Here is a 12304-nt window from a genome sequence, read left to right as displayed (position 1 = left end):
CCGTCATATGACTGTTTTCAGGCATTTATGAGCCAAATATTTTTGTACTGTGTATGTATCTACAGAACCCACAAAGCCTTAACATGCTGTAATAAAAATCTGTAAATCAGAAATTCTGAGATAATTCCTTGGGATACTAAGGGAGGGATGGAAGTTAAGACAATATAACATACATTCAAAATATAATTCTCATTACAAGTCTTTTCTCCTTACAAAGTACACCTGTCTGTATGAAAGACTCCAATCATTTTGCATCCATTCACAAATAATTCCATTAATAATACACAATATATCAGATAAGTTTTGTGAACATATGCCAAATGTTTGGCTGTCACAGATTGCTGTGTTAAACTTATTTGCAGAAATGTATTCTTACAGGGAACAACGTTGTGCTTTGTATCTGACATACACATTTTTTCTACATAAAAAGAAAGACTTTATTCAGAATTTAGAAGTGACATTAAAGTGCACAGGGACATTAATGAAAAAATCTCCTTCTGAATATCTCTGTTAGCATGATACTGTTGTTGTGAGAAATAAATTCCTGGATTGCTTAAATTGTTTAACATAACTTCTGTTGAGAAGCCATGTAAGAGAGGTCTGCATTTCCCTCATGTGTCACTTATGTACCGTATGTTGGTGTACTTGTACTTCTGTTTATCCCATCTACTTAAAATGTGATTTGAAACAATCCTGTTTGGATAGTATGTGAAATCCAGTAGATTAGGGGTTGGGGAGAGAATTTAGGAACAAGAGAAACCATAATCCCTCCCCATTTCCTTGCACCTTGTCTGGCACTCAAAATAGCTTTTGAGGGACAAATACTGCTATGTGTATGAATTATGGTTAGCCAGTTTTCTGCCATTTTAACTGCAGGTTATTGTAGAAGTTTAGTTTGACAGGAACGTATTGCATTGTATAGCATTACTAATATTTCAAGGATTACTTCTGATTTGTGTTCAACACAGCTGTTCCTTCATTTATGCCTCTGGAAGACAGCTTATGGTCAAATCAAATCACAAATGTTCAAATGTAAACAGCAGCATATGGCTGTTCTTTTTTTGAACATTTCCCTCTCTGTATGACAAATTGAATGGAACTTAGCATTGTTGTGGGTGTGGGAGTATGTGTGTCTGTAAGTGCATGTCACAGTTGAGTAGAGAAAAGTGAGGGGAGGGAAGCAAAAATTCACAGGCTTCACAAGACATTTTTATATTTTCTTTTTCCTTTGTGCTAGGGGGTGATTAAGACCACCAAACAGTAGGAATCAGATAACATCTGAGTAATGATGAGAAAAACATAGCCCTCTCCCCCTCCCCGGAGGTTACTTCCCTTTCACTTTTGACGATACAGTTGTTTCTGGCTATCTTCTGTGACTAAATGTCAGCCTGGTGGGAAAGAACTTACTCTCACGTAAACACATCAGGGAACTTCTATGTAGAGCTGGTTGGTAATTTTTCCATGAAACATTTTTTGTCCGAAAATGCTGATTTGTCAAAACAGAAGCTTTTCATGGAAACATAATAGGTTCTGTGGGAAGGTCTCTGAGGTCCAGGGTGGAATTTTGGAGAATTAGAGCCACACCCTAGAATAGCTAATAGTCCAGTGGTTAGGACACTGACCTGGGATATGGGAGATCTAGGTTCAAATCCTTGCTCCGTCTCCCTACTCAGCATGCTAGTGGTGTCAGTGTCTCTCTCTCTGGCCCAATGATTATTCAACTATTTTTAAAAAGTGGAACAGGAGAGAGAGACTGACTGACTATTGCCCAGTAGTTAGGGCACTTGCTGATGATGAACAAAGATCAAGTGTCCATGCTGATTCTTTTAGATACATCAGCTGCCTGGAATGCCATCAGCCATAAGGTATTGTTGACATGCCTACTGACCCCGGCAAGGATGGAGTGGTATTTGAGTGACTTTGTTCTATTCTGTCCTAGATAGCTCAGAGGGTAGTGCTGGGTAACCGCCCATCTGCTTTAAGGACTCTCTCATGGAATGCTCTCTTCTACTCCCTCTCATCAATATGTATTTGAAGTAGTTGGGACTGGCTCTGTGGATGTGGGGAAAATGGTGGACGTGATATACCTTGAGTTTAGCAAAACTTTTGTTACGGTCTCCCACAGTATTCTTATCAGCAAGTTAAGGAAGTATGGGTTAGATGAATGGACTATAAGAAAGCTGGCTAGATCTTTGGGCTCAATGGGTAATGATCAATGGCTTGATGTCTAGTTGGCAGCTGGTAACAAGTGGAGTGTCCCACAGGTCGGTGCTGGGGCCGATTTTGTTCAACATCTACATTAAAAATCTGGAGGATGGGATAGATTGCACCCTCGGCAAGTTTGCAGATGACACTAAGCTGGGGGGCGTAGTAGATAAGGTGGAGGGCAGGGATAGGATACAAAGTGACTTAGGCAAATTAGAAGACTGGGCCAAAAGAAATCTGATGAGGTTCAACAAGGACAAGTGCAGAGTCCTGCACTTAGGATGGAAGAATCCCATGCACAGCTACAGATTGGAGACCGACTGGCTAGGCAGCAGTTTGGCAGAAAAGGACCTGTGGGTTACAGTGGATAAGAAGCTGGATATGAGTCATCAGTGTGCCCTTTTTGCCAAGAAAGCTAATGGCATATAGGGCTGCATTAGTAGGAGCATTGCCAGCAGATTGAGGGAAGTGACCATTCCTCTCCATTCGGCAGTGGTGAGGCCTCATTTGGAGTACTGTGTCCAGTTGTGGGCCCCCCACTACAGAAAGTATATGGAGAAATTGGAAAGAGTCCAGCAGAAGACAACAAAAATGATTAGGGGGCTGGAACACAGGATTTATGAGGAGAGGCTGAGGGAACTGGGCTTGTTTAGTCTGCAAAAGAGAAGAGTGAGGGGGGATTTGATAGCGGCCTTTAACTACCTGAAAGGGGGTTCCAGGGAGGATGGGGCTAGGCTGTTCTCTGTGGTGGCAGATGACAGAACTAGGAGCAATGGTCTCAAGTTGTAGTGGGGGAGGTCTAGGTTGGATATTAGGAAAAGCTTTTTCACTATGAGAGTGGTGAAACACTGGAATGGGTTCCTAGGAAGGTGTGGAATCTCCATCCTTAGAGGTTTTTAAGGTGTAGCTTGACAAAGCCCTGGCAAAGATGATTTAGCTGGGGGTTGGTCCTGCTTTGAGCAGGGGGTTGGACTAGATGACCTGCTGGCGTGAATGAGAGCTAGCTGGCAGAGGCTAAATCCGGATAAGGCAGAAGTAAAACTAGAAGGTTACGGGAAAAATCAGAAGAATTGGTGACTATAATATCTAGCCTTTTTAATGAGGGGGTTTGCCTGGCCCTACTACTCAGGTTCACAAACTGGGGGTCTTGTTAGATCCTCAGATGCTTCTGGAGGTTCAAATGGCAGGAGTCAGCAAATAGTGACTTTTCCATCTGTCTTTGGCAAGATAGTTACTTCCTGTTCTTTTGGATATGGACCTGGTCGGTATCACTTTGAGGTTGGATAGCTGCAATCCCTCTGATTGGCTGGCGTCAGATGATCATTTGAAAACTTTAGAAGGTGTAGAATGCAGCTCCTCCTTACCGGTGATAATTTGCATAGGGCGCAAACTACACCTATGCTCCAGAGAGTGCACTGTTTTCTAGTTCATTTCTGAATGCAGTTCAACAGGTATTATTTTTGATCTGATAAGCTTGTCATGGCTTTCTGGGTCGTCATTTTTTCATCCTGTCAGCTGGGACACTCCACCTGGCACCCCAAGGTCATTCTCAGTAGTGGGGCCTTCACTCAGGACTTATTTATGATTCCGGGTTTAACACAGCCCCAGTATGTTGCTCTTCAGGATGTATCTATTTTCTCATGCTTTTTCTGAGTCAAGAGTGGGTGAACTGATGAGGGATGGTTTCAGTTTTTGTGTGCTGAGAGTGTTTTTAATGTTGACATTGGGTCATCTTATATTTCTGTATAGGTTTTCTTGGTGGAATTGTACATATACATAGACACAGTGTTTTTCATAGGAACATTTTATAAATTGAAATAAATATATGGCATAAAGTGTGCCAGAAAACTGCAGAGTTAAATAACTTTATATTATTACAAAATATACTGAAATATATTTTAGTGTCTATATATGAAATAAACATATATGTCCATAAAATCTGAACAAAAATGAACAGGAATAAAAGCAGAAATACTTGCAGCATCTCTCAACATCTATTCTACCTCCCTATCTTAATACATAAATCTTATTGCCAATTAAGCTAACTGCATGAGAACCATCAAAAAGCTTCAAAAGTGCTCCAGCTTCCTACATCTAATTACAAATTACAGAATACTAATTTTGGTGTCAATCAATATATGTGCTAGTATGCCTTACTTATACTCACTGGGGGGCACAGAATATCAATGCCTCTGTCTGCCTCATACTCTACACTCAAAAAAAAAAAAAAAAAAAAAAAGGCAGCTCAAAGGATTTATTTCCTAAAATCACTGCACCACTAATTTTCATTTTTATATATTTATCTTATTTCTTCATGCTATACTGCCTATTGTTGGGAGGGTTGAGAAGGCTTTCCATATCACTGAATACCTCCTGTAGTGATAAGAAACTTGGAGATTATATCCAAAATGCCTCTGGAGGTATACGGAAAGGAATTAGGTACAGGGAACACATCTCTGCTTCTCTTTCTATATCATGTGTTTTCTGAGGTTAACAGATATTTCATTTGAGAAAATTTTCATTCTAGCCCCCATCCTGCATGTGTTCTCATATTTTAATATACAGATTGTTCTCTGCAAACAGAGACTGTTGGTAGTGGTTCCGCATAGCCTGTTGGTGTGGCTTGATCCATTTCTGTACACTCTAGATAGACCGCTTTAAACATCCTAGTCACTGTCAGTTGAAAATATCAGGGGGCAGATTTTCCTCTCATTAACAGCAGTTTTACACAAACAAGCCCTACATCATTAAAAAGAGATGTATACATTTAATGCCACATTCCCTGCTTTCACTTGCAACTAATTTAAAGATGATTATTATTAATTCTACAACACCCACAAGTACTTTTCATACCTTCAAATAGGAAAAAGAAACCCTCAGTTTTATCCATGTGTGCATACACACACGCGCACACAGAGTCAGCAAATGAAGGAAGTCTCAGGCATGTAAAACTGCCTTGCTGTCATGGGTCATTTAATGTGTCTGGACTCAGACACATTTTTTCCAGCACACTTAAGGGGACTTTACTTCAATCAGTGCCAGAAGATTATCTTTAAACAGTCTTCCCATTGTTAATATATTTGATTTGGATATTAAGGCTTCTCTTTGGTGAGAATTAAGCAAGTGCTTTGTCTGCCAGAGTGCCACAGAGTATTCCATTGTATCCATGTTTCCAGCACATATATCTTAGCACAGCTGATGATGTCCATTTGTTATGAAGCAACAGCTGTCTGACTGGCCATTCAATGGAACTGCTGTTTCAGGTAGAGACAGCTGGTTTATCACCAGGTATGTACAGTGTAGACTTAGACACATTCTAAAAGGTCACTGTGCTTGACAGTGCGTCTGACTTCTCCCTGTGAAAGTGATTTGGTATCACTTCTTGGAAAGAAGCCAGTTGTACTCTTCTCAACCACAGCTTTAAAGAGAAGAGAATTCATGTTACTCCTTGAATGTTCCTTTATTAAAGAAACTCGTCATCTTACTCAGACAAAAGGATTATATTTCTAAATGGGCTTTGTGCAAAAATAACCATTATTTGAAAAACAATTGTTTTAGTTACAGCTCAGTTACAAAAAGGAAGGTTGAATTTTTCACAATTTAAATATTTTTAGCCATAAGTAATTTACAGTCATGAAAGGTAACTGTAGCATATGTAGATGAGTTCCGGAGGGGTATCCGTGTTAGTCTGTTTTTAAAAAAACAGCAAGAGTTCTGTGGCACCTTAAAGACTAACACATTTATTTGGGCATAAGCTTTCATGGGATGGGTTTCTGCCCATGAAAGCTTATGCTCAAATAAATTTGTTAGTCTTTAAGATGCCACGGGACTCTCGTTGTAGTATATGTAGTTTTTTTTCAACACAGAAATGGAAAAAATAGATCTTTTCTTTTCAAACTAAATAAACACATAGATTTCTAAGTATGTATCTTTATGTTGTATTATGTTATATTATAATAATTGTGTGTGTGTGTGTATGTTTAGTTTGGGGAAAATATAATATATCTTTATACACAGTATGTGAAGTCCTTTAAACAATATATCTGTAACAGCATGTCATTCTCTGAAAAAAATTACATTGGGATCTTGGTGTCATATTTAGTCCCAAATTATATATTCCTTTCATCCTCTTCTGCCAGCTGTCACCCTATGTCTGGAGAATGCTCCTGCAAGCCAGGCTGGTCTGGACTCTACTGTAATGAAACATGTTCTCCTGGATTCTATGGTGAATCTTGTCAACAGATCTGCAGCTGCCAAAATGGTGCTGACTGTGATAGTGTGATTGGAAAATGCATCTGTGCCCCTGGATTTAAGGTAAATAATTCTGAAGTTCACAGGTTTTTTTTTCCTTTACTGCCTTCAGTTAGGGCCCGATTCAGTGAGGTTAGGTTAATGGGAGGTCAAGGCATCTAGCTTGTCACTTGTCAGGAGTCGCTTAGCTCCTTGTGGGATCAGGCTCAAAAAGGACAAAATTTGCATTTGAATCTCTTAAAAATCATGTAGTGATGGGAATGGGAAAGTGCTAATGAGGTAAACATATCTATTACAAGAGAAAGGAATTGGGGGGAGAGGGAACTGTGACAATTGCAGCACTAATCTGGACTTAAGTGACTATTTTATTGCAAAAAACTAGAATAAATAGTTATTTCTTCAAATCATGATACCTGATTTCAATGGTTCTCATAGATGTTTGTTCTTATATAGAAATTTGATACTAATAAAAATGTAACCTTAAAGACATATTATGGTATTTTTTTTCTTTTAGCAGTCATACTGTGTATAATAGAAAGAGCACTTTAATCAAATGATATTTTTTGGAATATTGTACATGTCCAAATTGTTTTCCATTACATTATCTTTTACATTACCCTCTGCTTTCATAAATTTCTTCTTTGTACAGTAGTACTGAGTACTGAGTAGTACTTGGCCTAACCAAGTGCTGACAGGTATGTGACATGATCTCCCTCATCAACTAATATAAAACAAATACTTATTGTAGATTTAAAGAGTAGAAAGAGCCGTGCTTAATACTTTCCTGTAAACCAGGGGTTCTCAAACTAGGGGTCGTGACCCCTTAGGGGGTCATGAGGTTATTGGGGTCGCAAGCCGCCCAGCTCTGAAGGCAGCGCTGCCACCAGCAGCAGCGCAGATGGCAATGGGGCTCTAAGTCTGCTGTGAAAAGTGATATTGACGAAGTTTCTTTGCACCCTCAGTATTAAACAGTAACTATTTTTTAAAAATAATAACTTTTCTGCTTATAACAATAATTCGATCAAATGTGTTTTAGTTTTAATTTAAAAGCAGTGAGAAAAGGTAAATTCATTTTAAACAGTAGGGTTATAAATTTAACATTTAAAATAGTATTAAATATAAAAAATGTATTTTTAATTTACCAGGTGGGAGAGGCGGTCGCACTCAGAGGCTTGCTGTGTGAAAGGGGTCGCCAATACAAAAAGTTTGAGAACCACTGCTGTAAACCCAGGCTGACCTGATGACAGCCTAGAATGTGACATGATCTGCACATTTTCTTATACTTGTAACACTGTAACAACAGTCAGTCTATCAAAAAGGGGGTTGACAGTCAGTGAAATCTAGGTTTAGAGAAAGTGCTGGTGATATTTTATTGTTTGAACTTTCATTGATGTTTTGTCAAATAATTTAAAAAAATATTTGTGTGTGTTTTAGGATTCTGATTGTGCTACTCCTTGCCCTCCGGGAACCTATGGAGTAAACTGTTCCTCTGTGTGCAACTGCAAAAATCAAGCCCTCTGTTCTCCGGTGGATGGTTCTTGTGCCTGCAAGGCAGGTCAGAGTGCCTAACAAATTAGTCTCCCATCTCTGTAATCAGGCATCAGTATAAGTTATCATGCACATCAGAATGAGCTTTTGAAATAGAGAAGAAGAAATAAAGACAAACTTGAACTAAAAAAGAGCCAGGCCCTGAGGCCATAACAATGCTGTCTCCCTCCACTGTTCAAAAAGGTGACAAACAAAAATATCTTCTCAGAGACAGTTATGGGCAGCTTGCCTTTGCCACTGTTATTCTACTTTGTAATCATGCCCCCTTCACGTTGCTCTCTATGCAGGGCCTAGAGGAGTTGTGGCTGTGGGGGGATCACTGGTACCCTTCCCCAGCCAGGATGCTGCTCTCTTCTTTGGAGCTGCTAATCATAAGTTGCTGTAGGTTTCCTTGTTTCCTTGCTGTGTTATTTGTCAGCAGCCCTACTTGACTGTATACTTTTTTTCTACTCCCAATTCAAATCAGCATGAACTGAGCAAGCTCCCGGCTACCTCAGCCGTCCACCATATCCTGTACACCTGATATTCTTCCTGCCAGTTCAGCGCCATGACCTACGCCCCCAAAAATCATTATCTCACCCCTGGCTCCCCTAAACTTTTCCAGCTCAATCCTGTGTTCCCCTTTCTCTGACCCAGCCCCAACACTTGTCCTACTCCTCTTCTCAGCCTCAAGACTACCCTGCTTTTCCACCATTGTTAGTGCAAGGTACTCCTCCTCCATTCCTCAGCATCCCCACTCTACCCCACTCTATAGCTCAACCTCCATCAGTATCACCAGTTCCACTTTCTTTCATAACCCTCTACTTCTCTGCTTGCCACTCTCCCCCTGCCATAATTTTAGTGACTGGCAAACCCACCATGTACCACCTGCCACTCCCCAGCTCACCACCTCCCATAGCAGATGTTGGTGTGACTCTGCCTGTATATGGCAGGGATACAAACTGCTTGCAGATGCCCCAGCCACCTGTTCTGTAGATAGAAAGGAGCATGCAGAGAACACCATTTCCCCTCTCCCATTCAAGGTTCTACGGCCCAGGCTCATTTCTGTATGTAGTTCTTGTCCAAAGGATGGTTAAGGTGAAGACACATATAATGACACTTTACACACGCACACGCACATGCACACACACACACACACCCCTGAGGTTGCCCCCCTCTCTTTGCAGATGGAGAAAACCTTAAAAGCAAGATAACCATCATGGGTGTGAAGGCCACAGAATGCTGAGCAGGGGAATCCTGTACCTCCTATGCGCCATGCAGCTCTCCCCTAAAGTGCCTCACTCCTTAGAAGCACAGGAAGGGGACTTGGTGGTGCAGCAGAATCAGCAGGGAAATGAGTAGTTGATTTTCCACTCTAGGGATTCAGAGGCCTACATCTCCCATGTAGCAGGTGTGTTGGCATCCTAGTGCTTTAATAGTGGCAGTGGGCAGATTTGGACTTGCAGCCAATCTTTGCCAGATGGCTGGATTGTGAGGAGAAAGATTGGTTTCCTCAAGCCCATGCCCAAAGGCCGTTTGCTTGAGCCTTGTGAGAATTGAACAGAAGGTAGAATTTTACCTAACATAATTGATACTAAGATAAAAAACAGTAACAGTAAAACGATTACATTCAGTTAAGTATTAAACAAATACTTGCAAAAATAGTGTTGGACACAGCTGCTAAATCAGGGGACAATCATATCTACCCCTCTTAGAATGTGTTATCCCACTGTAGTATTTCTGAAGTACCTATAATTTCATTCCGGGTGAAACCCCATTAATTTCAGTGGGACCAGGATTTTACCCTCCATTTACAAATGTTCCATGTAATTACCCATATTTATTTCCCAAAATTCCTCTACATTTTTTCATTGACAACCAGGTTGTTGCCCCTCCCTGGTGATGGGTCAGGGATCAAGACAGTCATGAGCCTGTGAAGGGAGAGAGACATGTTTGTGAGGGGTGGGTCAGAGAATGTTTGGGAATATGATGTACTAAACACATTCCAAGTTTCACATGATTCTTCATGGAATTGCCTATTTTAATTATACTTGTATTATAGGAGGCAATTTAGAAAGTGAAGGAATAGGGCACAAATCCTGGAAAGAGTATTGTGGAAAAGTGTGTTTCTCTATTTTAATTACTATAATGCAATATTTGCAACAAATATTTTTTCCTGAATTAAGCCTTAAATTCTGCAGTTAGAAATCCATAGCATGAGGCAGATTCATTAAAACATGTGTTGTGAATAGCTTATTGATTAGATTCAGTACAGTTATTTTTCCCCTGCTTACTGAAAATATAGTATAGGATTAGAAACCTAATTTGTGTCACTGTTGATGATGACTACTTGGTTGTTTGTGTCTCTTAAAGCCAATAGATTTATAGTGTCATGTTTTTAAAAGCTTTCTGCTTACTTCCATGTGTACTTCCATGTGTACTTCAGACTTAATCACTGTTTGAAGCATTATCTTATAGGCCCTTCCTAATTTATACTGTAATTTATTTTTAAATATTCAGAAGGAGGTGGGGAATCTCCTGAAGTATCTCATATCTGTTTTTGGAAAACCCACTTCACATAATGACTGTTTCAGTGATCTATTTTCTATCCTTGGTTTCTTCTGCCAAGACTACTGTTATGATTGCACATAGCACGTAGCATTATCTGCACTGAATGCAGTCTACAAAGAAAAAATGCAGTCTACAAAGAAAAAGAAGCAGCAAATGCATACCTTATATGTGCAACTTTGTTTTTAAGAACTGACCCTATTTTCTAAGGAATACATTTTTTATGCTGTTCCTTGCAAAATTCAAACTAGTTTAGTGCATTTCAGTAACCATTATTGAGGTGCCCTATTTTCCCTTCAGATGTCCTATTGATTGGTTTCATATGAGTTGGCACCAACTACAAAGTGTGCTGTGCACAGCTGTTACAGGTGCTCAAGGACATCTCTGTTTGAACTTGAACAAGTCCTCAGCTGGGAAGACTAATACTCTTTAATAGTTAATGTCATCCCTGCTTCTGTGCATCACTGAGAGATTCCAAAAGAGGAACCTCCCAACAAAGGAAGAGAAACATGTCCTTGTTTAATATGACACTTCATTTTTGTTGTGGCAGGTTGGCATGGTGTGGACTGTTCAATAAACTGTCCCAGAGGCACATGGGGTCTTGGCTGTAATTTAACTTGCCAGTGCCTTAATGGAGGGGCTTGCAATGCTCTGGATGGAACCTGCACCTGTGCTCCAGGTTGGAGAGGGGAAAAATGTGAACTTACTTGCCAGGTAATTAAAATTTACTCAGTGATGAGCAATAGGCTTTCTGATATAAGAGGCTGATCCTGCAAAACTTCCAACTGAGAGTAGTTCAGCTGAGAACAGTGGGACTTCTAGGCTGCTCATATGAATATACAGTACTTTTTTGCGCCTTCACACTGAAAATTTGACTTCAGATGTTTCACTTACTGTTTCAGAACTTTTTTTAAAGCTTAGTTAGCTTTTAGTTAGCACAAATTCTGCTCTTAGTTACAGCAGTATAAATCAGGAGTCACTCAAACTATTTCAATGAAGTTACTTCAAACTGAGCTTGTGAAAGGAAAAATATAGCTTCCAATTAACAAACATTACTCTGAATATTATAAGAACATGTTTTAACTAGATTAGTTTGTCTTCCAGCATGAAAATAAAACCCAAATGAAAATCTTTCTCTCCTCCTTCAACCAGATGTACATAAACTGTTGTTGTAGTAGCTTGTTGTCAACTTCTGGTCCAGGGCTTTGTCTGCTACTTCCAAGATTTAAGCAAACACCCAGGGAACACAAAAAATCAGTGTTTTAGCAGAGGCAACTTTAGAATCAAGATAGAACATAGCTTTGGGGGTACAGTGAGTCAGACACTTAAGACAGGAAAATGCCTAGTAAAGGTGGTGGTCTCTTGACTAAGCTTTATTGCATCTCATTTTGTCCAGCCTGTTGTACCCACTTCCTTATGCTTCTTCAGTTCTATCTCCATTTCTTTTTTGTCTTTTTGTCTCTTTTCTCTTTTTCTTCTGCAGACCCTCCCTCTGGTACAATTGTGTTTCTAGAGCTGGCTAGAAAACAGATTTTAAAAATGGGAAAGTGTGTTCTCCACCAACCTGTATAACTGTTCCGCAGATTTTTCCAGCTGGGAAAGAGCAAAGAAAGGGGAGCTAATAAACTATGTTTCACTTTTAAAAGTGACACTTTCAAGTTTAAGTGTTAAGGATTAAAAGTGAAACTGTTACTTTGTCTTTGAAAGTGTTAATTTCAGAGAGAAAGTAACACTTTCACACTTGACATTGTTA

General features: G+C 39.8%; 1 protein-coding gene across 2 annotated transcripts in view; it reads left to right on the top strand.

Moving 5' to 3' along the window:
* The window catches only part of MEGF10 (multiple EGF like domains 10), a 94484-nt gene that overhangs the window by 46553 nt on the left and 35627 nt on the right, over positions 1–12304 (top strand). For both annotated transcript variants that reach the window (XM_067568793.1, XM_067568792.1), the window contains exons 9-11: positions 6345–6519; positions 7891–8011; positions 11102–11265. In XM_067568793.1, coding sequence (XP_067424894.1) covers positions 6345–6519; positions 7891–8011; positions 11102–11265 — 460 coding nt within the window. The remainder of the gene's footprint in view (positions 1–6344; positions 6520–7890; positions 8012–11101; positions 11266–12304) is intronic.

Source organism: Emydura macquarii, unplaced genomic scaffold (genome assembly GCF_026122565.2).
Source record: "Emydura macquarii macquarii isolate MOO-44397 ecotype Brisbane River unplaced genomic scaffold, CSIRO-AGI_Emac_v2 contig_2897, whole genome shotgun sequence".
In the NCBI taxonomy this organism is placed as follows: domain Eukaryota; kingdom Metazoa; phylum Chordata; order Testudines; family Chelidae; genus Emydura; species Emydura macquarii.
Note: the sequence above shows the minus strand (reverse complement) of the source record. Positions and strands in the feature narration are given on the sequence as shown.